Raw genomic sequence first — 26536 nt, 5'->3', positions numbered from 1 at the left:
GTCTCTGGCCAACAGCATGGCCCTGAATATTCTCATGCGCTCCATCTGCTTGACTGCTTCTGTTAAGCCCTGAATATTGTTGAATAACGAAACACTTTTATGGTATGCTGGATGATCAAGTTGTCCAAATACGATTGCTACAACCCTATCAAGGCAAGAAAGAAGAAACTAGATGACACGCAGTGGACAAATTTGCAATCTGTGTAGAGATTCAGGCTAAAAGTACGGAATGACCAGCCTTTCAGGGAAATTCAGACAAAGAGGAGGCAGCCTACACGCATACAACAATCATGCCATGCAACACCGAGCAAAGAAACAAATTTGAATCGGACTAGAAGAATTCGCCGCCATGGAATCTGCCAGAGAGGGCCATGCCGAGGTATAGCATGAGGAGGGAGAGCATGGTATGTAACCACAAGTACATTTTACAAAAAACAAAAAAAAAACACTCGGCAACACACATTTCACCGTGATTTATAAGAATTACAATCAGAATAAAGTTTAAATTCTGGCGTGTATTTACAATAAAAACACTGAAAATATAAGATTTACAATCAGAATAAAGTTTAAATTTTGGCGTGTATTTACAAAAAAAACACTGAAAATATTTTTACATTTTTCCATGATTTTTAAAATACACTCGGCAAAATAGTTTCAAATTTTGTCGTGTATACACTAAATACACTCAGCAAACTGGTTTGCCATGTGGACCCTGTTTGTGCTGTGTGCCCATCAAGTTGTTTTTTTTTTGCTGAATGAAGGGGAAAACACTCGGTAAACCAAACAAAATACACTCGGTAAACCCTATTTGCAGACAGTTTTTTGCCAATTGTAGCACTCGGTAGAGTTCTATTTCCCTGTAGTGGAGTGCCAAGGCAGGAGTAATCGATTAGTAGAACAGCAGATAGAAAATTAAGACTTTCCTTTGTGTAGGCCCTAGTTATGTTAGGTGTGTATGAGAATAGTAGGTTGGAAAATGTGCAAGTATGAGTGTAGTTGTATCGTTTCAGGTTTCAGGTTTCAGTTCCGTTCATCCATCAGTCCTAGCTCTTTCTTTACTTTTTTGCCAAAAGGAAAAACAACTATTTCTTCCACACCCTCACATTGTTGTATCTGCAAACAACAAAAACAAAACATATGCCAACTGCACGGGTATGTATGTTTGCAGTATTTAGCACTTTATGATCTTAGATTTTGAATTTGTACTCATACATGTGGCAAAACTGTAACAACTAGCCCAATATCAGTTAGTCAGCATGCAAAGTTATTCTAGGGGCACTTAGGATTTTTATCAGACAACCCATACAACAATAAGTTGGAAAGGTGAAAGCTGAAAAGAACTGGAAGTCTGGAATGCAGTTTCTCACTAGCTTATTTCCAGTCTTGTTTCTCTAGGAAGTTCGAGTTAGAGCGGTTTCTGCACAATCCATAGCCGGAAAGAACTGGGCTGAAGTGTCTATCCCTCATTCTATCAAAATTGTCTTAAGCTTAAAACCTTGCAGAGGAAGGAACATCAACAACCTTCCCTACAGCAACTGTCTTTCCTGCAATAACACATGTAAAGGGAATTTTTTAAGATTTAACACCACACACTTGTTTCCAGAGGTTGTTGTTTTTTAATGATTTAACACAAGACACTTGTATTAGCATGCAAAGATAAAGAAGTGATGGATAAAAGGACATAGATAACTAGAAAATGAGTCAAAGAAAAAAATCAAAGTCGGAAGATTCTAAATAAATACAAAAACTGATGGTGGTTGTCTATTAGAGCATAGGTCACTGGTTAGGGGCAGGCGGTAGGCTTAATTGATTCTGATTCTCTATACTTTTTCATATATCTTATCTTGCATAGAAACATGTATATTGGGACCTTATTCTCAACATTGGGGAAAGGGGGGGGATGAACTACTAAAATGTTCATAATAGTAAGCTACGTGGTATAGTAGTGCCATCGATTATGAAGAAATGTTTCTTTTTAAAAATGATTATGAAGAGATGTTAAAAGGTGAATCAATAGAAGTTTAAAAATACAAAGACTCTGTTGTGTTCACCCTAGAAGGTAAAAGAAAATATGTTCTGAAGCTTGTATACTTGCCTTCTGTCCGTAGAGTAAATCTTCCAAGCTGAGGGTAATCAGAGAACTTCTCTATGCATATCAAATTATTCACCTAATTGCATGACACAATACAGTTAGTTCTACAAGCAATGAAAAGGTCTGTTGTACTAATGAGTTTCATGCTGTACTAATGAGTTTCCAGATTATTACCCGAATGCGACAAACTACAACTGCATCATTCTTCACAAAAATAAGCTTCCCTTTTGGCTTCTTTTTCTTTGGATAAGGTTCTTTCATTTTTTTCATGTTAATTTCCTCTATGAGATCAACAATTTCACACTCCTCAACAACAGAGTGGATATGTAAAACTGACTTGTAGCCAGCAGAGAGCACAGCCTAGCATATTGCAAACATAGAATGCTAATTAGTTAAAACAATCAACATACGGAAGAGAAACACCAATATTCGTAATTGTGTAGCAGTAATAGTCATATACTTGGAGTGATGGAAATTTGTGATCACCCATATAAAGAAATCAAATATACAAAAAAGAATTAAAACTATGCTCGATGTAGCATTCTAGCTATTGGATATTGCAAGAAAATCCGCAAATATATACAGAAGTTGCTACTAGAATGAGCTTACGAAATATGGCAGAAGCTAAGTACTGAACAGTGAATGTCAATCCAATTATCACTTAAACTAAACGCTTTCACATTCAAGCAATAATGCATATATTTGTATCCCCATAAGCATAACCGGTGTACTCTTTTTTTCGATAAAGGGACCACCAGTGTACTCTTATCAGCAAATTGAAATCCAACAAGAGTAAGATGTACATCCATGTAATACAGATTATGAAATATAAGCATGCATGACAGAAGAAAATATGCTCATATGAAAAGTAATCTCCTACAACTTATTTATGTAAGTGAAAGTATCAAGCAACACAAAGGTCTGAAGGTCTAGTCAACTCTGTTAGGTTTTGGTGCTCTGGCGACATGGGCGATTTCGCCCCTCCGCCGCCGCCACAACCTTACGAGAGTCCATCGGATCGCCGTCGGGCGTTAAGAGTGTCTACGCGCACCACGAGGCGAGAGGGGAAGTCGCGAGGGATAGGAGTCCAGCCACGATACGAGATCGGAGAGGCGGTGGGGCGGCCTTTTAAGCCCTGCGCGCTAGAAGACCTAGATCGTCAGAACTGCAATCAACCAGATCAACCGAAGTCCAGTCTAGTACGTGCAGCAAATCGAGATCCTGGGGAGATGGCTGCGCCAAAGGAGGGGAAGACGGCATCATCAGGAGCGGGATCTAGCCAGATCGGGCAGAACGAGCATCTGACGCCTGATCTTGCACGCTGGAACCAGGGGGCGACGTTTGTCGGTCGTCAGGATGTGCAGATGCGTGCGTCATTGAGGCCAATGGGGCTGCTGATGGCGCCGCCGTCTGGTGGGGGTGATCAAGGGGGCCTCGGTGAGAGGCCTGCCCACCCGAAGCCTTTCGGTGGTGTTTCAGTGGACCTGGGACTCCGACGTAGTGCTACCCGGGACGCCGACGGCCTGCTGGAGGAGGATGGCAACTGGGACGACGGAAGAGCTAGGGATGCGATGGGGCTACCACAAGGACCAGAGACGCATATTGGAGGTATAGTTGACATGGAAGATGATGTGTTTCTAGAATTTGATGAAGAAGAGGAGGTGGAGAAGGTGCCGAGTGAGCCCACGTCCTGGAAGCTGCTGGCAAGGTATATGGCAAATTTTAAGCCAAACACAAAGGCCATGTTTACCCGCTTTACCGAAGAGGTTTGGCGTCTCCGCAGCGGCATCCGGTACTCGGAGAAGGGGAAGAACTACTACATGATTACCTTGTTCTCCAAAGGTGATTATGATTTTGTGAAGCGAGGAGGGCCATGGATCTTTGATCAACATGCTCTGATTGTGAAGGATCTGGATGAAGATGCCCAGCCATCAGAAACAGCTCTTACAGCAGTGCCTGTTTGGGTGCGTATTTACGATGTACCGTGGGGAAAGCAGGATGAGGTCTGGGGGATGAGATATGGGAATGGGCTGGGGGAGGCTTTAGAGGTTGATGTCCCGGCTAGTGAACAGGAGAAAAAAGAGTTTCTCCGTGTGAGAGTTAATCTCCCATATGATCGCCGCTTGCAGACACAAATTGTTACTGGTGTGAAGGGTAAACGGGAGGTCAAGGTCTTCAAGCTGAAGTATGAGCGAGTGCCCTACTTTTGTTCGCATTGTGGGTTCATGGGACACAAGAAGGACGAATGCGAGAAGAGGAGGCTGGGGACGCCGTCTCTAGATTATGATGCCCATGAACTTAGATGCAGTCCTTATAAGAAGTTTGAGCATAGGACCTACTTTATGCCTCCGGCAGGACAAGCATCAGTTAAACGTGGCCTTAGCTTCACTAGTTTTGGAAGTGCAGAATCATTTAAGCGCTTTGACCAGCGTACGACAAGGGTGCAGCGACGCGATAGTGTTACCCCGGACAATGTTACCTCACGTTCTGGTTATGGGCAGGAGGAGATGCCTCCATTGATGGATGAAAATGTATGCCCTGTACAAGAAGGTGCTTTGGCCCAGGGTACCATGCGGGGGGCTACCGAAGTAGCAACTTTGCCACTTCAGCCGGAGGTGGAATCAAACCTGGCAGCAAAAGTCGACGCCATGCTGGTAGAATCTGGTTGGGATGAACGCAAGGAGGCTAACCAGACTAGAATGGATGCATCAAAACCGATTATTCAGTTCCCTGATGAGGAAGGCCAGGACATGAACTTGAACCAGCCAGGACATGTGCACCTGGGCATGTCTGCAGATGTGTTAGAACAGGTGCAGCGATTACAGGCCCAGCAGAGTGCAGCCTCAAGCGGGAGTAGCTGGGGGTTTGGGCCACGACCAAGTGACATGATTCCTGCACTCCAGGGTCTCTCTAACTTACAGGTCTCATTCGGTTCCATGAGTGATGTCTCTATGGCGCCAGCTGACACGATCCTGGGGAAGCGTGGAGCAGAGGAGCAGGAGGTGCAAGGCGAGCGCCTTGAGCTGGCCCTGGGGCTGGGATACGATGGCAAGAAGGACCAGGGGACGCCAAAGAAGGGGAAGACACAAGGCCTAGTGCGGGGACAGGCAGACAAGCGTACTGTCGCGGTGGTCTATAAGAGGAACAAGAAGACAGAGGCAACTGGTAACAAACCGGCGGGTAACCTGACGAGACCTAATGTTTGGTCTCGTCAGGGGCAATGAATTGCTTATCCTTCAACTGTCGGGGAGCCGGGAATGCCCCGACAGTGCGAGAGTTGGCTACTATTTCCCAAGTTTGGAGTCCTCGTTTGTTTTTTCTATGTGAAACTAGGCAAAATAAAAATAAAATGCGTCGTTTGCGTCATAGGTTAGGTCTTAAGGGTTTTGCTGGTCTTAGTAGTAATGGTTTGAGTGGGGGATTAGCCCTCTTTTGGCATGAGAACATATCTGTAGAAGTGCAGGAAATTAATGAAAGGTTTATTGATGCGTATGTCCGTGATTCTCCCACTTCACCGCAATGGCGCTTAACTTGTGTCTATGGCGAGCCAAGGGTGGAAGATCGACACCATATGTGGGATTTGCTTCGTAATCTGAAAATTAAATCTAACCTCCCTTGGCTGGTCTTAGGGGATTTTAATGAGGCTCTCTGGCAAGAGGAACATCTATCTTGCACACCTAGACCAGTGCCACAGATGGAGGCTTTTCGCGATGTCCTTTTTGATTGCAACCTAACAGATCTTGGCTTTTCAGGAGTCCCATACACTTATGACAATAAAAGGGCTGGACGGTCTAATGTGCGGGTTAGATTGGATAGAGCAGTGGCATGCCCAGCGTGGAGGGACCGGTATGCGGACACGCAAGTACAACACTTGACCTCGCCGGTGTCAGATCATTGTCCAGTTCTTGTCCGGCTGGAACAGGAGGTGCGTATTCCGACCCGTCAGCCGCGGCGGCAATATGAGATTTTGTGGGAACGAGAACATGAGCTAGCGGAGCGGGTGGCCACTGCTTGGAATGAAGCAGGAGAAAAACAGGACCTAGGCGACGTTATGCAAGGCTTAAACAGGGTTATGGATTCCCTACAAGGATGGAGCAAAAAGAAATTTGGAAATATTATCCGCGAGCTACAAAAGGCAAGACAGAACCTGGAACATCTACGGCTAATCAACGCTGATCAGCGAGAGATAAGGAAGGCGACTGACCACATGCAGGAGCTGTTATACAGGGAAGAAATGCTATGGCTGCAGCGTTCGAGAATTTCGTGGTTAAAGGAGGGTGATAGAAATACTAGGATGTTCCATCAGAAAGCAATATGGAGAGCCCGGAAAAATAAAATAAAGAAGCTGAAGGATGCTAATGGTGTATGGAAGGAAGCACCCACGGACATGGAGCTTATGGCTACTTCCTACTTCCAAGAACTCTTTACCCGGGATCATTTACTGAATTCGGAGACCTTGCTGGCAATGACACAGGGAAAGGTCTCTCAGGCCATGAATGACACACTATGTGCAGATTTTAAAGATGAGGAAATTGGAGATGCTCTCTTTCAAATTGGTCCTCTTAAAGCGCCGGGGGTTGATGGTTTTCCTGCTCGGTTTTATCAACGCAATTGGGATACTCTAAGAGCTGAGGTAACTAATGCGGTTAAGCTTTTCTTTGCCACAGGACATATGCCAGAAGGTGTGAATGATACTGCCATTGTTCTCATCCCGAAGATAGATCAGCCCGAAACTTTGAAGGATTTTAGACCCATCAGCTTATGCACTGTTATCTATAAAGTCATCTCCAAGTGCATGGTTAACAGGCTGAGACCAATGTTGGGGGAAATTGTCTCTATTAACCAGAGTGCCTTTGTGCCCGGGAGACTTATCACTGATAATGCTTTGGTTGCCTTTGAATGCCTTCACTTCATTGAACAGAATACGAACACATCGAAGAATTTTTGCGCGTATAAACTGGACTTGTCTAAAGCATACGACAGGGTGGACTGGGATTTTTTAAAGAAAGTGATGCAAAGGTTGGGGTTTTCTCATCGATGGATTGACTGGATCATGTCATGCGTCACCTCGGTGAGATATCAGGTAAAATTTAATGGGACCCTCCTGGATTCGTTTTCTCCTTCTCGGGGCCTCCGACAAGGTGATCCCCTTTCACCCTTTCTGTTCCTGTTTGTGGCGGACGGTCTTTCTACTCTGCTCCATAATGAAGTTGCCACTGATGGTATTGAGCCAGTGAGAGTGTGTAGGAATGCGCCAGGAATCTCTCACCTCTTGTTCGCTGATGATAGCCTGCTCTTTTTTAAAGCACAAACTGAGCAAGCTCACAGAATTAAGGAGGTGCTTGACATCTATGCCTCAAGTACGGGACAACTTATCAACCCCAGCAAATGTTCTATTATTTTTGGGAATTCCTGCTCTGTAGAGCAACGCGAGGAGGTGAAGTCTATTCTGCAAGTTACAACTGAAGCCTTTGAGACCAAGTATCTGGGGTTACCCACCCCTGAGGGTAGAATGAACCAAGGCAAATTCCAAAGTCTGCAGGCTAAGTTGGCAAAGTGCTTGGTTGAGTGGGACGACAATCACAAGTCGCAGGCAGCTAAGGAAATTCTGATAAAGGCCATTGCACAAGCAATCCCTGTGTATGTGATGAGTGTTTTCAAGTTACCCTTTGGGTTGTGTGATGAGCTTACAAAAATGATACGCAGATACTTTTGGGGCGCTGAAAATGGAAGGAGAAAAACACATTGGGTTGCCTGGGATATCATGCTTCGTCCTAAGAGCTATGGGGGTGTAGGTTTCCGGGATATGCGGCTCTTTAATCAGTCACTACTAGCCAGACAGGCCTGGCGCCTAATACAATTCCCGGATACCCTATGTGCACAACTCCTCAAAGCAAAATATTACCCCAATGGCTCTCTGATTGATACTGTCTTTACAGGAAATGGCTCTTCGACTTGGCATGCGATAGAACATGGGCTACAACTCTTGAAGACAGGAGTAATCTGGCGAGTGGGAAATGGGGCCAGCATACGCGTCTGGAGAGACCCGTGGATTCCTCGGGAGGGGGGCAACTATCAACCACGCTCCAACCAAGGAAGATGCAGGTACAGATGGGTCTCGGATTTCCTACACCAGGACGGGACCTGGAATATTCAGCATCTTGAGCAATATTTTGATCAGGATGATATCACTGAAATCCTAAAAATCCAAACGTCACGACGGAATGAGCCTGATTTCCTAGCATGGCAACCTGATAAGAGAGGTATGTTTAGTGTTAAAAGTGCCTACAAAATGGCCCTACACTCATCCATGATGGAACAGGATAGAGGGGCTACAAGTTTGCGACCAGACGGTGCCAGACCAGAATGGAAGATTATTTGGAACTGTCCGGTGCCACCCAAGGTGAGGGTCCTGGCTTGGAAAATCTGTCGAAATGCCATATCAACACAGCTCAATCTCAAACGCAGGGGCATGGCAACATCTGGGTTGTGCCCGATCTGTAGATGTGACGATGAGGACTCCTTCCATGTGTTCGTCAAATGCCAACATGCCCGCGATCTTTGGAACGCAATGGCCGAGGTCTGGGACCTGCCACCAGATGGCATGCTGAAGAACACAGGGCCGGAGTGGCTGCTTCACCTCCTAGTGTCCAGTCCAGAGAATCAGAGGGCACCCACACTCATGACACTCTGGAGAATCTGGCACGCACACAACGAAATTACCCATGATAAACCCTGTCCACCGATCGAAGGCTCAAGGCGCTTTCTAGTAAGCTATCTAAATTCACTTCTGCTTATTAAACAGTTCCCTGCTGCTGATATCACCAAAGGCAAGATGGTTATCAACTTAGATCAAGGGTTCAAGAAGGCCGGGCCAAAGATTGATGGAAGGAAGAAGGTGCGCAAAAGATGGGAGAAGCCAAATAGGGGAGAGGCCAAGCTGAATGTCGATGGGGCGTTCACAAGAGATGGGGCAGGCACTGGTATGGTGCTTCGCGATCAGGCAGGCGAGATCATCTTTGCAGCCTGCCGTTCACTGAGACAGTGTAGTAGTGCTACTGAAGCGGAAATTTTAGCAATAGAGGAAGGGCTGCAGCTGTCCCTATTCTGGACGCCCCTGAAGATCACAGTTGAGTCTGACTGTGTGGAAGCTGTTGAGTTAATCAAGGAAGGAACCCCTAATACTTCAGCTTATGCTTTTAGAATAAACACCATCCGTGAGTTGATTAGGGAAAGAGATGTTAGTGTGTTGCAGGTTAGCCGGGAAGCTAACATGGTTAGCCATGAGTTAGCTAAGTTAGGTAGAGTTCAGGCTAGGACAGAGTTCTGGCTGAGGGATGCACCTCAGGAGATCGCTATGGCGATGAACCTTGATTGTAACCTTTCTCCGGTTTAATATAATTCTCTTTTCCCCGCAAAAAAAAGTATCAAGCAACACTTACATTATCGAGCAACTCTAGAATATGCAGTTTAGCATTAAATTCAGCGAAAGCACCAACAGGATTAGCTGCACGTGTAAGCATTATCAAAAATGAGTTGTAGGCAAACCACAAGTACGCAAGTAACACTACAGGAATCGCGGTAGATGCCGACGGCATTCGACCCTCGGCGTAGCACGCGCTTGCCCTCGGCGTACGATACGCCGACGGGCCCCCTCGGCGTAGCTCCTCGGGGAAGATAGGCCTCGGCAGAGCACACGCGGCCCTCGGCGTAGAGGCCGCCGTCGGCGTAGCCGCAGAGGGCCGACGGCTGGAACCGCTCGTCGGCGTCGCAACCCTCGGCGTAGCACGGTGACCGGCGCCGTCCGGCTAACGTCCGTTTGGGCTACGCCGAGCGTCGCCCCGTCGGCGTATGGAGGCACGTGGCGCCTCCTGGCCGCTTCTACGCAGACGCTACGCCGAGCGTCGCCCCGTCGACGTACGGAGGCACGTGGCGCCTCCTGGCCGCGTCTACGCAGACGCTACGCCGAGCGTGGCCCCGTCGGCGTATAGAGGCACGTGGCGCCTCCTGGCCGCTTCTACGCAGACGGTACGCCGAGGGGGAGGCCCTCGGCACATCAGGCGACGTGGCAACCGCTGGGAGCTCCCCGTTCATACGCCGAGGGGGAGGCCCTCGGCATAGCCCTGACCATTTGGTCCATGTCGAGGCTATGCCGAGGGTTAGGCCGTCGGCGTAGCGTCGACCCAGATTTCACAAAATTGCCAAATTGACAGATTTCACAGTTTTTCACAGATTTCACAGATTTCACAGTTTTCACAGCACATATATTGCATAATTCACAGGACTTTGCACATAGACATCACATGATGTTCAAATAGCTACAAATCATGGTCTCATAACATAGCTCCGGATACATAGTATCGTGTCGATAAGATACATGCATGGGACAACTAGAGGAGCTCGTCGCCGCTAGACACCGGCCCGGGCCGATTCCTTCCGGTAGAAGCTGCGGAAGAACCACCGGGAGAAGGACCGGGAGAAGTACCGGGAGAAGTACCGGGTGTAGCACCGGGAGAAGGACCACCATGATGAACCGGTGTCATGTCCCTCCCACCACCCTGGTTTCCGGAACATCCCGTTCCCTACACACATGTTCCCGAGATGTTAGCAATTTGCGAGGCAAAGGAAAGCCGTAGTATTCGGTTTGGCGAAGAACTTACCGTTGTTCTCCCATAGTACTCCGCAGCGAAATTTTCCTTCGATGGCATGTTTGGCGCCAGCCCCGGAAAGGGAGGCATCGGCCCTAAATCCGCTGTCTGTCCAGTTTGATTGGCCACAAACGACGCCTGCAAGATAGTTTACATGTCAGTCTTTGCAGAAATGAAGCATCAAACTAGGGGAAAGTGGGACTTGTCATCATTTGCGAAAACAAAGGTTGGAACTTACATGTATATATGCCATGTACTCCATGAACTGCTGCTGGTGCTGGTTGAAGGCCACCTGATATTCTTGATGAGCGGCCACGTAGGCCGCCTCGAAGTTAGGCTACAATTTCACAAATTCATGTCTCGTTAGCACTTAGCAATGTATGAACGAAAGTCGGAAAGAGGATGGAAATGAGGGAAACTTACGTCGTATGCGGGTTGCCGAGCCCGGCGACGAGGCGGGAGAGGGGGGCTGTCCTTGGTGAGTCCCGCCTTGAGACGCGTGAAGGTCGTTGTGAGGGTATGCTTGACGGCCTTGTTCAGCATGGCGAGACGGCCATGCGGCAACCCTCCGGACGACAGGACCAACGACTCCTCGTCGACCTCCGCGCTCATGGGGTCATCCACCTCCGGGTGACGATGCCTCACCATCTCGCAGTAGTTCTCGACGTCCTCGGCGTAGGTGCCGAAGTACTCAGGGAGCGAGGGCTGAGGCTGCGAGAGATCGGGCTTCTTAAGCCGCATCTTGTTGTATATCTCGAGGTCAGACATCTCCTCCTCGGGTCCTAACGCGGCCCTCTGCATCGCGAAAGGAAATGTTGTGAGTACCAACTTTGAACCTGAAGGAAAATAAAATGTATACATACCGTCTTCCCCTTGTAGCGCTCGTAGCTGAGGTTTCCCCCACAGTGTGTGCCACCGTCGCCTCGGTTCTCCGCGTTCCGCCTCGCCACGGCTGCAAAGTCCTCGTCCATCTTGAGCCACCTCGTCCTAACCATCTCCTCCCATGCCTCGGCATGCGGCTCGGCCCAATCGGGGATAACCTGAAAATGCAATACTCAACTCAATCTAATGCAATCGCAACTTAGTAGCAATGTAGAATCTCATTGACATTTTACTCACCGACATGTAGTCCTCCACCGTCATCTCGTACTCGGCCTTAGCATTCTTACCGACAATGTCCGGCTTATGGACCCTCTCGCCTCTCTCTGCCCAGAAGTGACTGGCGGACGTGATCCTTTGGTTGTACCACACCTGCGGTGTCAACCTCTCACAAGTCGCCCGCAAAGTCCTGTTCGCGGCCGTCTCCTCAACCTCGGGCGCCACACGATAAAAACACTTCAATCATGCAAAAAACAATTGTGAGATTCATGAGTTAGAACATTGGGGTCATCAAATATGAATGAAGCTCGAGAAAATATGTCTTACCCAAAACTTTCTCATCACGGCCTCAGCAGCCGTCGGGAAGCCTACGCCAGGGGCACTCTCGTAGTTCGTCCAAGTAGTGGCTAGCTTCTTCTCGCCAGCTGGGACAGTGCCGAGGGGATAGTACTTGCCCGGCCAGAACTTCCTAAGCAAAGCTCCAATCATGCTACTAGGCAGGCGCCCCTTGACCCCCGGAGGAAATATCCAATTGCTGCACATGAAAATCAAACATTAGCACATGAAAATCAAACATTAGTACATGAAAATCGAAATTGCCAAATTAGTACACTTACTCAGGGCCAGCAGGAATTATAAGGGTCTTCGCCTCATGGGTCTTAGGCTCCTTCCTCTCGTCGGGGACTCTCGCTTCCCCACGAATCTTCAGTGCCTTCGGCCGCCCATCCTCCTCCGGAGTCTCAAACCCGCGGCTAGAGTCCTCCTCGGCTCTAGACTCCGTCTCCGCCTCCTCTCTAGACGTCCCCTCCAAAAAGAACCCGGAAGCAACGTCGCCTGAAGCCGAGGGTGGTGGCTCAAAGTCCGGTCCTCCCCAGCCACCTCCACCTCCACCTCCACCTCCACCTCCTCCCAAGCCACCTCCAGCTCCACCACCTCGTCCCCGTCCTCGTCCTCGTCCTCGTCCTCCTCCTCCTACCGCAAAGTCCTCGTAACGCGGATTGCGACGCGGTTCCCTCTCACTCCTTCTAACATTGTTCTTGCGTTGTTGCATCTTCTTAAGCAAGCTCGACGAGTCCTCCTTGCCGCCGCTCATATTGTTCAATCACCTGCATTGAGAAAGAGAAAACAATTAAGAAGCATGTTGAAAAATATATAAATAGTAAGCATAAAGACACTAAACAATTAAGAAGCATGTTCAAAAATATATAAATACTAAGCATAAAGATACTAAACAATAAAGAAGCATGTTGAAAAAAATATAAATACTAAGCATAAAGATACTAAACAAATAAGAAGCATGTTGAAATATAAACACATAAAAGACCCTCACCAGCCGTCATCAATCTCATCGTCAATCTCATTTTGTTTCTCCTTGCCACTATCACTATCACTATCTTTTGAGTAGTAAATTGGATTTTGATAGACGGGTGGAGGCTCATCATCGCTATCATCTTCCACTTGTAACTTCTCGAGCATATCTATGTCCTTTAGATCCACCACTGACTCACCACGAGTTTCTGCATCGTTCCTGAGGTCCTCTTCAAGAACACATTCTAACTCAAAGTGCCCGAAGTCCTCTTCCTCTTGATAGAAAATTCCCTCATATGTTACAGGGTCAATGTTGTTGTAATCGTCCTCGGAGGGAATCGGTAGGTTACCATGTGGCGATACCTGGAACACGACTTCCCCCGTTGAGGGCCGCTTTACGGCATGGGTACGGCAAATAATAAACTTGCTTGGCTTGGTGAGCAACAATATAGACATCGGCTCCGGTATAGGTGGTGGAAGGCTTAACTTCAACTAACCCAATGGACTTGGTAATTCTCTGTCCACCTCTTGGGTCGAACCAATGACACTTGAACACAACGAGATTGAGTTGTTTGTTTGTACGATTGAAGGTCAGCTCGTATACATTCTCTAACCTCCCGTAGTAATCAAAGGTATCGGATCCTTTAGTGAAGACACCGGTATTTATCGTTTTTGGATTCGCCGGCCCTTCCGGTGTGTCTCTCGTATGGAATCGAAACCCATTCACGTCATACTTCTCATACTTCATGACGTCACGGTTACAACCTTGGGAAACACATCTCAACTCATCTGTCATCTCAACGTTTGCATCAGCTCCCTACAATCACGGTTCAAATTTGTTGTGTGCATTAGTTACGTGGAATAACAGGGACAAGTCACATATTGGTAGGTAAGAGGGACAGCTTAGACATTACTTTTTTCATGAACCAAGACACAAAGTTTATTTTTACTTCGGGAGCACCCTCTTTCAGTAGAGTCTCCAACTCCGCGCCCGTGGGATCGCGCGGAAGCCACCACTGTTCATCCGTGAATTCGCTGAAAGGATACAATAAGCATTAGACCGAGTTGAGTGTAGGTGATCGAAACTAGATACAATAAGCATTACACCATGTTACCTAATGAAATCGTGACCGCCATCGTCGTCGTCCCCCCCCCACCACTTCCTTCATGTTCATAAGCACATAGAGCATTATGCAATCCTTCTCTTCCCTCTCCAATCTATATTTTTGTCCTTTACCAGCCTTGCCACCGGGACATTGGAATAGTTGAAGCTTGGGGTCATTCATGGGCACGTCGACATTGTAACGAGAGACCGGGTTATGCAGAGTGAGAACTTCATCAGGATAGTACGTTGTTGCGGCATCTGCCATCTCCCGAAGGCACGTTGCCTCAGCTATGCATGCTTCAATCTTGGCTTTGTTTCCAGTTATCTTCCGAATATACTTGAACTCTCTCTCAATACAAAACTGCCACCGAAACTGCACTGGGCCACCCAATAGTGCCTCGTTTGCGAGGTGCACAATGAGATGTGCCATCGGAGTAAAGAAGCCTGGCGGAAAGATCATCTCCAAATTGCATAACAACTCCGGCACTTGAACTTGCAGCTTCTCAATAACCTTAGGACATATCTGCTTAGCACAGAGCGTGCGGAAGAAATGGCTCAACTCCGCGAGCACTCGCCATATTTTCTCGGGGAGATACCCTCGAAGCATCACCGGCATCAGCCGCTCAATCCATATATGATAGTCATGACTCTTGAGCCCGGTGACTTTTCCCGTCGAAAGATTGACTCCCTTGCTCATATTCGAACAATAACCATCAGGGAACATCACAACGTATTTTAGCCACTTGAATGCCTCCTTCTTTTGGATGGAATCAAGGCAGAAGTCGGCGTGCGGCTTGAACCAATTCTTTCGACGGCTAGTAGGACGTTGCATGTGTAATTTCTTCCTATCACAGAGCTTCTCAACATCGACTCTAGCCTTGACATTATCCTGACTCGGACCGGAGCAGAGCATGGAGAACGTACCCAACTACGGATCCGCCGACTGTCCCGTAAATGCCGCAAGCGTTACGGTTGAAAATATGCCTACCACTAATGCATATTTATCCGCGTAACGCTTGAGGACGGGAAGTGACACCTAGGTTACGCAACTTGACTTGGAAAATGAATCTAGTGACATAAATAAAATGCGGAGAAGAAGTTCGAAATTTTGCTCACCCTCGGCTGTAGAGGAAGTAGTGGAACAACCGAGTGTCGATGTCGGCGACCGTCGAGAAGCGCGTCAAGATCCGGGATCGTCACACCGGGAGGCTCACGACGAGGCGGTCACGGCATAGCCTATTACAAATACATATTATTAGAAGAAATTCACATTTGCATTTCTATTTCGATTATTAAACATATCATTTCAATTTCAACTACACATTTCTATTTCCAACTAACTAACAACTAACTAACTAATTAACAAGTGCTACTAAATAACTAAATAACTAACAATTTATCCTAACTAACTAACAATTTACTCTAACTAAATTCATACCATCAATTTGGAGCTCTCATGGAGCCGGCCGGTGAGGGGAGGAGAGGGCCGGGGCGGCGCGGGAGGAGATGGCCGGGTCGGCGTGGCGGGCTGCGGGAGGAGATGGCCGGGGCGACGCGGTGGGCTGCGGGAGGAGAGGCCGGGGCGGCGCGGTGGCGAAGGGTGGAGAGGCGCGGGGCGACGGGTGGTGGCTGGGGGACGGGGCGGCTGCTCGGGGGCGTGGGGAAGGCGGGCGGCGGCTCGAGAGGCGCGGGGAAGGCAGGCGGCGGCGGATGGCGGCGGCGACGGCGGGTGGCGCGGGCGTGGGCGACGACGGGTGGCGGCGGCGCGGGTGGGCTGCGGCTCGGGTCGGGTTGGGGACTGGGGACTGGGGCTCGGGTTGGGGACTGGGGACAGGGGCGCGTGCGTGGCCGTTTTTAGGGTTAGGTGTCTATGCCGAGGGCCGGCCATACGCCGACGGCTACCCTCGGCATAGACCACTTTTTCTTTTTTTTCTTTTTTCCTTTTTTTGTTTTTTTCTTTCATTGTTTTTATGAATATAATATACAAATATATATACTAACAATAGGTATATATTATAATAATAATATCTATAATAATAATACATCTAGCTAAGGCGCGTGGGTCTATGCCGAGGGGCAGATCTACCCCTTTGACCGGTCTCCGATGACAGCTAACCTCTGGTATTTTGCAGTGGTTACTAGGACACATAAAATGACGCCACGCGGCTCCGCTCGATTTTTTGGCTCCGTTTACTTTGCCAGCTGTGCAAAACGGGGCCGCCGGGACATGCGGTATGGCCGTACCGGGCGCGCGCGTGCACCCGTCCGCCAACGCGCGAAACGGAAAACATTTAGCACATAAAATGACGCGTCCTAGACCTAAAAACATTTTTCCCTCCATTTATTGAGCGAAGGAAAGTGTGGCCCCAGTTCAAATCCGGACAGTTTCCAGCGGATTCGGCGGGGCACCGCAGGAAGCGGGTGGGATTCCCAGATGGCTTCCGCGCGCATATGGCATGTGATAGGTGGTGCGTAGGAGGTATCCTACCGCCGCGCGGAGGTCCCGCGCGATACTGAAATGCGCGCCATGTAGCTGCTTCACAAAAAAAAGCCCTTCCGGCACCCCGAAAATGGAAAAACCGTCGCCCGTGGTTCAGATTGGAAATCCGCGACCGGGGCCTTGCTTCCCATCCTAAGGCCCACGCACGTGCCAAATATGGCCTCGTTCCGACAAACTATGTGGTGAAACGGGCCGTTTCCTACTCATTTCCCCTAAAAGTCATAGAACTCCGGACGAGATAGCCCTGTTCGTGAAGGGTTCTCCAAGATAATTGCCGTATCCCAGTTCCGTCTTTTGCAGTGGTTACTAGGACACATAAAATGACGCCACGCGGCTCCGCTCGATTTTTTGGCTCCGTTTGCTTTGCCAACTGCGCAAAACGGGGCCGGGACATGCGGTATGGCCGTACCGAGGCGCGCGCGTGCACCCGTCCGCCAACGCGCGAAACGGAAAACATTTAGCACATAAAATGACGCGTCCTAGACCTAAAAACATTTTTCCCTCCATTTATTGAGCGAAGGAAAGTGTGGCCCCAGTTCAAATCCGGTCAGTTTCCAGCGGATTCGGCGGGGCACCGCAGGAAGCGGGTGGGATTCCCAGATGGCTTCCACGCGCATATGGCATGTGATAGGTGGTGCGTATGAGGTATCCTACCACCGCGCGGAGGTCCCGCGCGATACTGAAATGCGCGCCATGTAGCTGCTTCACAAAAAAAAGCCCTTCCGGCACCCCGAAAATGGAAAAACCGTCGCCCGTGGTTCGGATTGGAAATCTGCGACCGGGGCCTTGCTTCCCATCCTAAGGCCCACGCACGTGCCAAATATGGCCTCGTTCCGACAAACTATGTGGTGAAACGGGCCGTTTCCTACTCATTTCCCCTAAAAGCCATAGAACTCCGGACGAGATAGCCCTGTTCGTGAAGGGTTCTCCAAGATAATTGCCGTATCCCAGTTCCGTCTTTTGCAGTGGTTACTAGGACACATAAAATGACGCCACGCGGCTCCGCTCGATTTGTTGGCTCCGTTTGCTTTGCCAACTGCGCAAAACGGGGCCGCCGGGACATGCGGTATGGCCGTACCGGGCGCGCGCGTGCACCCGTCCGCCAACGCGCGAAACGGAAAACATTTAGCACATAAAATGACGCGTCCTAGACCTAAAAACATTTTTCCCTCCATTTATTGAGCGAAGGAAAGTGTGGCCCCAGTTCAAATCCGGTCAGTTTCCAGCGGATTCGGCGGGCACCGCAGGAAGCGGGTGGGATTCCCAGATGGCTTCCGCGCGCATATGGCATGTGATAGGTGGTGCGTAGGAGGTATCCTACCGCCGCGTGGAGGTCCCGCGCTATACTGAAATGCGCGCCATGTAGCTGCTTCACAAAAAAAAGCCCTTCCGGCACCCCGAAAATGGAAAAACCGTCGCCCGTGGTTCGGATTGGAAATCCGCGACCGGGGCCTTGCTTCCCATCCTAAGGCCCACGCACGTGCCAAATATGGCCTCGTTCCGACAAACTATGTGGTGAAACGGGCCGTTTCCTACTCATTTCCCCTAAAAGCCATAGAACTCCGGACGAGATAGCCCTGTTCGTGAATGGTTCTCCAAGATAATTGCCGTATCCCAGTTCCGTCTTTTGCAGTGGTTACTAGGACACATAAAATGACGCCACGCGGCTCCGCTCGATTTTTTGGCTCCGTTTGCTTTGCCAACTGCGCAAAACGGGGCCACGGGACATGCGGTATGGCCGTGCAGGGCGCGCGCGTGCACCCGTCCGCCAACGCGCGAAACGGAAAACATTTAGCACATAAAATGACGCGTCCTAGACCTAAAAACATTTTTCCCTCCATTTATTGAGCGAAGGAAAGTGTGGCCCCAGTTCAAATCCGGTCAGTTTCCAGCGGATTCGGCGGGGCACCGCAGGAAGCGGGTGGGATTCCCAGATGGCTTCCGCGCGCATATGGCATGTGATAGGTGGTGCGTAGGAGGTATCCTACCGCCGCGCGGAGGTCCCGCGCGATGCGAAATGCGCGCCATGTAGCTGCTTCACAAAAAAAGCCCTTCCGGCACCCCGAAAATGGAAAAACCGTCGCCGTGGTTCGGATTGGAAATCCGCGACCGGGGCCTTGCTTCCCATCCTAAGGCCCACGCACGTGCCAAATATGGCCTCGTTCCGACAAACTATGTGGTGAAACGGGCCGTTTCCTACTCATTTCCCCTAAAAGCCATAGAACTCGGACGAGATAGCCCTGTTCGTGAAGGGTTCTCCAAGATAATTGCCGTATCCCAGTTCCGTCTTTTGCGGTGGTTACTAGGACACATAAAATGACGCCACGCGGCTCCGCTCGATTTTTTGGCTCCGTTTGCTTTGCCAACTGCGCAAAACGGGGCCGCCGGGACATGCGGTATGGCCGTACCGGGCGCGCGCGTGCACCCGTCCGCCAACGCGCGAAACGGAAAACATTTAGCACATAAAATGACGTGTCCTAGACCTAAAAACATTTTTCCCTCCATTTATTGAGCGAAGGAAAGTGTGGCCCCAGTTCAAATCCGGTCAGTTTCCAGCGGATTCGGCGGGGCACCGCAGGAAGCGGGTGGGATTCCCAGATGGCTTCCGCGCGCATATGGCATGTGATAGGTGGTGCGTAGGAGGTATCCTACCGCCGCGCGGAGGTCCCGCGAGATCGAAATGCGCGCCATGTAGCTGCTTCACAAAAAAAGCCCTTAGGCACCCGAAAATGGAAAAACCGTCGCCCGTGGTTCGGATTGGAAATCCGCGACCGGGGCCTTGCTTCCCATCCTAAGGCCCACGCACGTGCCAAATATGGCCTCGTTCCGACAAACTATGTGGTGAAACGGGCCGTTTCCTACTCATTTCCCCTAAAAGCCATAGATCGGACGAGATAGCCCTGTTAGTGAAGGGTTATCCAAGATAATTGACGTATCCCAGTTCCGTCTTTGGCAGTGGTTACTAGGACACATAAAATGACGCCACGCGGCTCCGCTCGATTTTGGCTCCGTTTGCTTTGCCAAGCTGCGCAAAACGGGGCCGCCGGGACATGCGGTATGGCCGTGCACCGGGCGCGCGTGCACCCGTCCGCCAACGCGCGAAACGGAAAACATTTAGCACATAAAATGACGCGTCCTAGACCTAAAAACATTTTTCCCTCCATTTATTGAGCGAAGGAAAGTGTGGCCCCGATTCAAATCCGGTCAGTTTCCGGATTCGGCGGGCACCGCAGAAGCGGGTGGGATTCCCAGATGGCTTCCGCGCGCATATGGCATGTGATAGGTGGTGCGTAGGAGGTATCCTACCGCCGCGCGGAGGTCCCGCGCGATACTGAAATGCGCGCCATGTAGCTGCTTCACAAAAAAAAGCCCTTCCGGCACCCCGAAAATGGAAAAACCATCGCCCGTGGTTCGGATTGGAAATCCGCGACCGGGGCCTTGCTTCCCATCCTAAGGCCCACGCACGTGCCAAATATGGCCTCGTTCCGACAAACTATGTGGTGAAACGGGCCGTTTCCTACTCATTTCCCCTAAAAGCCATAGAACTCCGGACGAGATAGCCCTGTTCGTGAAGGGTTCTCCAAGATAATTGCCGTATCCCAGTTCCGTCTTTTGCAGTGGTTACTAGGACACATAAAATGACGCCACGCGGCTCCGCTCGATTTTTTGGCTCCGTTTGCTTTGCCAATCGCGCAAAACGGGGCCGCCGGACATGCGGTATGGCTGCACGGGCGTGCGCGTGCACCCGTCCGCCAACGCGCGAAACGGAAAACATTTAGCACATAAAATGACGCGTCCTAGACCTAAAAACATTTTTCCCTCCATTTATTGAGCGAAGGAAAGTGTGGCCCCAGTTCAAATCCGGTCAGTTTCCAGCGGATTCGGCGGGGCACCGCAGGAAGCGGGTGGGATTCCCAGATGGCTTCCGCGCGCATATGGCATGTGATAGGTGGTGCGTAGGAGGTATCCTACCGCCGCGCGGAGGTCCCGCGCGATACTGAAATGCGCGCCATGTAGCTGCTTCACAAAAAAAAGCCCTTCCGGCACCCCGAAAATGGAAAAACCGTCGCCCGTGGTTCGGATTGGAAATCCGCGACCGGGGCCTTGCTTCCCATCCTAAGGCCCACGCACGTGCCAAATATGGCCTCGTTCCGACAAACTATGTGGTGAAACGGGCCGTTTCCTACTCATTTCCCTAAAAGCCATAGAACTCCGGAACGAGATAGCCCTGTTCGTGAAGGGTTCTCCAAGATAATTGCCGTATCCCAGTTCCGTCTTTTGCAGTGGTTACTAGGACACATAAAATGACGCCACGCGGCTCCGCTCGATTTTTTGGCTCCGTTTGCTTTGCCAACTGCGCAAAACGGGGCCGCCGGGACATGCGGTATGGCCGTACCGGGCGCGCGCGTGCACCCGTGAGCCAACGCGCGAAACGGAAAATATTTATCACATAAAATGACGTGTCACACTTGTACATATATGTTAGGGGCAGATGCAAGTTTTCCAACAATTCTGACGCTCCGGTGATCTATATCTTGGGAAACCCTAGGGCGGGGACCCCGTAGATCTACCCTCCGTGCGAGAGTTTACCAATGTAATTTTTTACTTGTTTTGGTTTATTTAGGACATATGTACATGGAAACCATAGGTTGGGCATACTTCACCATAAAATAGGCTCCATTTGAGCCGTGGCGAGAGTTTCCACATACAGATCCTGGATTTTACCAAGTGTTAGCCCATGTATGCGGAAATCGTCAACAACGGGTACATCCAAGGTTAGCCAAACCTTACATCACACTTGTACACATATGTTATGGGCATATGCAAGTTTTCCAGCGATTCCGACGATCCGATGGTCTGTATCTTGAAAAAACCCTAGGGCGGGGACCCCGCAGATCTACCCCTATAGCTTTCTCCGTGCGAGGGTTTACCAATGGATTTTTTTATTTGCTTTGCTTTGTTTAGGACATATGCACATGGAAACCATAGGTTTGGAATGAAATAGGCCCCGGATGAGCCGTAGCAGTAGTTTCCACATACAAATCCTGGATTTTACCAAGTGTCGGCCCATGTATGCGGAAATCGTCAACGCCGGGTACATGCAAGGTTAGACAAACCTTACATCACACTTGTACACATATGTTAGGGACAAATGCAAGTTTTCAAGCGATTCCGACGCTCCGGTGATCTGTATCTTGGGAAACCCTAGGGCGGGGACCCTGCAGATCTACCCCTATAGCTTTCTCCGTGCGAGGGTTTACCAATGGATTTTTTTATTTGCTTTGCTTTGTTTAGGACATATGCACATGGAAACCATAGGTTTGGAATGAAATAGGCCCCGGATGAGCCGTAGCAGGAGTTCCACATACAAATCCTGGATTTTACCAAGTGTCGGCCCATGTATGCGGAAATCATCAACGCGGGGTACATGCAAGGTTAGACAAACCTTACATCACACTTGTACACATATGTTAGGGACAAATGCAAGTTTTCAAGCGATTCCGACGCTCCGGTGATCTGTATCTTGGGAAACCCTAGGGCGGGGACCCTGCAGATCTACCCCTATAGCTTTCTCCGTGCGAGGGTTCACCAATGGATTTTTTTATTTGCTTTGCTTTGTTTAGGACATATGCACATGGAAACCATAGGTTTGGAATGAAATAGGCCCCGGATGAGCCGTAGCAGGAGTTTCCACATACAAATCCTGGATTTTACCAAGTGTCGGCCCATGTATGCGGAAATCGTCAACGCGGGGTACATGCAAGGTTAGACAAACCTTACATCACACTTGTACACATATGTTAGGGACAAATGCAAGTTTTCAAGCGATTCCGACGCTCCGGTGATCTGTATCTTGGGAAACCCTAGGCCGGGGACATTGCAGATCTACCCCTATAGCTTTTTTCGTGCGAGGGTTCACCAATGGATTTTTTTAATTTCTTTGCTTTGTTTAGGACATATGCACATGGAAACCATAGGTTTGGAATGAAATAGGCCCCGGATGAGCCGTAGCAGGAGTTTCCAGCGATTCGGACGCTCCGGTGGTTTGTATCTAGGGAAACCCTAGGGGGCGGGGACCCTGCAAATCTACCCCTAGGGTTAGGGTTAGGGTTAGAGTTAGGGTTAGCAATGGACTTTTTTCCTTTGTTTTAGGACATATGTACATCGATAGCAGATGTTGGGCCTACTGGATCCCGTCGACCCGTCTACGAAGAGCGTCACTCGTGGGATCTACATAAGCCATCTACCATTTTTTTCTTTAAAAAAGTAACTATTTTTACATAATTCATACTAGTACATAAATAAAACAAACATAATATAAAGTTAATGACCAAAAAGAAAAAAAGAAAAAAAAATGTATGCCGAGGGTGGCCGTCGGCATAGGTGGGTGATGCCCTATGCCGAGGGTGGCCCTCGGCGCCTCGCTGACGCCGTGACCGGGCCGTCACGGCCGGAGCGGGACCGGAGCAGATGCCTTTAGTACGCCGACGGCCTTTAGTACGCCGAGGGTGGCCGTCGGCGTATCCGTCTCTACGTCGAGGGTATGTCTACGCCGAGGGGCTCTTTGGGCCGCTGCCCTGGACCGGACGTACGCCGACGGCCCCGACATTTGGCCGTCGGCGTACGCCACGGCCGTCGGCGCATCGCGCCATTCCTGTAGTGTAAAGAAACCACAAGTACAAGTAAAGAAACCTCCACAAATCTTTTAACTTTTTTTTAATACAGGCACCTGGATCATGATCATGACAACCTAATACTATATTAACATTTTTGGAAGAATGCACTTACTGATGCTGGAAAGTACAAAACCACCCATAATATCCTCCTCTTCAATTCCATTTAGTTTGACACAAACATTCTCACCAGGTCCAGCACGCCGTACTTTCCTCTCATCCAAGGTTATACCAATGACTTTTACGTTGGACTACTCGAACAAGAGACATTACACCCAAACTGAATTGCATAGTCCCAAGTAGAACAGGCAGACATAGATTGTTACATTGAGATAAAATAAAATACCTTGTTCGGCATAACCAACAAATTGTCACCCTCTGTGATAGTCCCAGACTCTAATTTTCCTATTAAAACAGTGCCAACAGTGCCATGATCTTTATATTTACCAATTATCAGCATCCTACATTGTTAAAATTGTCACCATCAATATATTGATAATAATCAAAACTTAAATATTGGAGATGAAGTCATGCCCAAAGCATCATATATATTTTTCAGCACATGGCTCATACAATAATAAGAGTGTACGAAGCAGGAGCATAGCCTTCAAACCTTACTGAACTTTTGTGGTCACACAAAGGAACTTCGATATGGTCCAAAACATCAAAAAGGCACGGAGCATCCCACCAGCTACAAATGCTTTTATCCATCTTGGTCTTCATATTGGTTCCACAAAGACCAGATATTGGTAAGAACTGGACGTCTGATAACAAAACCAATGAAATAGTAAGAAATCGCATCTGGTTGGCTATACATCACCACAGTACGTTACCTAACCAAGATATACACAAGAACAATATAACCTCTTATAACTCAACAAAATCCTATTGCCACACTGTGTGAAGCACAAGGCAGGTGTCAACTTAGGATCGATGGCCAAGAAAGTGACTTGAAAAAACCATCAACACATGAACACATGGATGTTGAAGGCACAGTTTACTAACACAAAGCAGCACAGGAAGCAATTGCACATATCCAGCTTGTAACTGTGTCAAAAGCAGAATAATACCTTTATTAACATTGTATCCTGAAGATTTGAAAAAAGGAACCATTTTCCCTTCAATTTCATCATACCTAAAACAAATAATAAAACTAATTATTTTGCTCCACTTTATGTACCTGCTGTAATATTTGGATCTTTCAATTCAGAAAATGTAATACCAAGGTATGTCCCACCGGCCATACCTTTCTTTAGACCATTGTACTGTAGGTTCATCCATCTTGTTGATGACAACAATCAACTTAGAAACACCTAGAGTTTTTGCAAGCAGTACATGTTCACGTGTTTGCCCTCCACTTTCATAACCAGCTTCAAATTCACCTTTTCGAGCAGATATGACCTGAAAAGAAAAGAAAAGGAAAAAGGAAAATATTCACTATGGGTGAAACGGCCAAAGAAAATGAAAATAGCGATGCCCATGCCCCTGTTGTTACCAGAACACCAATGTCAGCTTGAGATGCACCAGCTATCATATTTGGTATATAACATTTATGGCCCTGCAAATTCAGATCACCATGGTAAACAAAAAGTGTACAAGAAACAAGAATACAGCTATTGTAAGTAAACAAATACTGTACATTAAACAAGAATTCGGTTCATCAGCTATTGCAAGCTAGAAGAGACCAGTTACACAAAATAGTGTGGTGCATGGAAGAAGAAAAAAAGCTAACAAGTATCAATGTTACATGTGAAAGAGAAGTAGTACCGGTGCATCCAAAATAGTGAATCTTGTATTTTCAGTCTCAAAGTGGGCTCTACCAACTTCGACGGTCTTCCCCTGCAAGAACAAGTGTCAAAACTACATACAGAGTTTTCTGGCCAAGCATGCAGCCGTATGAAAGAGATAGGTACCTTAAGTCGCTCTTCCTCATTTGTATCCATAATATAAGCCATATACCTGCAATTAAGTATTCAGAAGATTATTACAGAATAAAAGACTAGTTCCACCATATTGTATTTTGGGGCGAAGGAAGTAGCTTAGCCTGGCAAAGATATAGTGTACTAACCAGCTTTCTCGTCTTTTTTTCTTTGCTTCTTCTTCATAATTCTTAATGGTCTGTTTATCAACTTGACCACTCAACAACAATATTTGGCCTCCAGCAGTTGATTTTCCAGCATCTGGATCGAACAAAATTAAAACCTCAGTACATTCATTAAGAAATCAGCAACACTGATACTAGAGAAGACCACTCACCGGTACTGTTCCTATTTATACTATAAGAGAAAAGTGAGTAAAAAGGGAGTATCCCATAAGCAGTAGTAAGAAGGCTAACTTACCAACATGGCCGATGAGAACCAGATTCAAGTGGCGTTTTGTTTCGTCTTCCATTTGACCATCCTCATTGGCAGCAGCTGGATTGATGATACACATTACACAACACACAAGTCAGAGTTGCTGGAACTCGCGCGCGGAAATACATTAGAGCGGCCAGGGCCAATACTAACGATCTGAACAAAGTGATGATACCGTACCGTTTGTGTGGTTCAACTCCAAGGACTCAAGTGATGATTGAATGCCATTGCCACCTGACAGTTCCAGTTGCAGGTTAGAACTTTGCTAAATCCTTTCCATGGCAGCGGCTACCAACATGAGCGTTGCTAAATCCGAGTAAAACGGAGTCGAGCCAGGACTAGGACCTTGCGCGGCGTGGAGAGCAGCAGCACGCGAGGACTCAGCGCCGTAGCAATGGGAGGGCTCCGCGCCGTCGTCCACCATCCCGTGAGCCAGCAGGAGAGCACTGCGTCTAGCTAGGGTTTCTGTGTTCGTGGACATGCAAGATTGTCTTCGCTTTTATACTTGTTCTGTAGGATGGCAAACGGGGCGGCCACGTCTTCTCTCTTCAGCCCAGTTTTTTTTTCTTTTCGAGGCGAGTTTTATTTTATTTTTAACGAGTGTGAAATTAACCTGCAGTACACGGGGGTTCTCTGTTGGTAATTACTATTACTAGTATTATTACTTGATTTCATAATTTTAGTTTGCTAATACTCCCTTCGATTCAAATAATAAGACGCCTTTTTTACGTGTTTTTTGTTTAACTAAAAATTACTT

At 48.3% G+C, this 26536-nt stretch overlaps 1 protein-coding gene across 1 annotated transcript; it reads right to left on the bottom strand.

The window, feature by feature from the left end:
- Nucleotides 1-1157: 1157 nt before the first annotated feature.
- Nucleotides 1158-26203, bottom strand: LOC127298973 (uncharacterized). Its single transcript, XM_071820671.1, has 16 exons — nucleotides 26125-26203; nucleotides 25960-26013; nucleotides 25765-25839; nucleotides 25494-25605; nucleotides 25339-25384; nucleotides 25193-25264; nucleotides 24921-24983; nucleotides 24672-24826; nucleotides 24496-24560; nucleotides 24039-24189; nucleotides 23772-23886; nucleotides 23541-23676; nucleotides 9535-9599; nucleotides 2267-2452; nucleotides 2096-2168; nucleotides 1158-1544 (listed from the first exon to the last, which is right to left on the bottom strand). The coding sequence occupies exons 1-16, from the start codon at nucleotides 26201-26203 to the stop codon at nucleotides 1489-1491; spliced, it is 1503 nt and encodes a 500-aa protein (XP_071676772.1). The 3' UTR covers nucleotides 1158-1488.
- Between the last annotated feature and the right edge of the window lie 333 nt (nucleotides 26204-26536).

Source organism: Lolium perenne, chromosome 5 (assembly GCF_019359855.2).
Source record: "Lolium perenne isolate Kyuss_39 chromosome 5, Kyuss_2.0, whole genome shotgun sequence".
Taxonomy (NCBI): domain Eukaryota; kingdom Viridiplantae; phylum Streptophyta; class Magnoliopsida; order Poales; family Poaceae; genus Lolium; species Lolium perenne.
Note: the sequence above shows the minus strand (reverse complement) of the source record. Positions and strands in the feature narration are given on the sequence as shown.

What these genes read in the sequence shown, in the direction of transcription:
- LOC127298973 (XM_071820671.1), bottom strand. Translation starts at nt 26,203, where the DNA reads ATGGTGGACGACGGCGCGGAGCCCTCCCATTGCTACGGCGCTGAGTCC. An exon ending in ATGAGGAAGAGCGACTTAAG is followed by an intron (nt 25,265 to 25,338) that starts GTACCTATCTCT and finishes TTGTTCTTGCAG; the next exon opens with GGGAAGACCGTCGAAGTTGG. An exon ending in TTTTGTACTTTCCAGCATCA is followed by an intron (nt 9,600 to 23,540) that starts GTAAGTGCATTC and finishes TTACACGTGCAG; the next exon opens with CTAATCCTGTTGGTGCTTTC.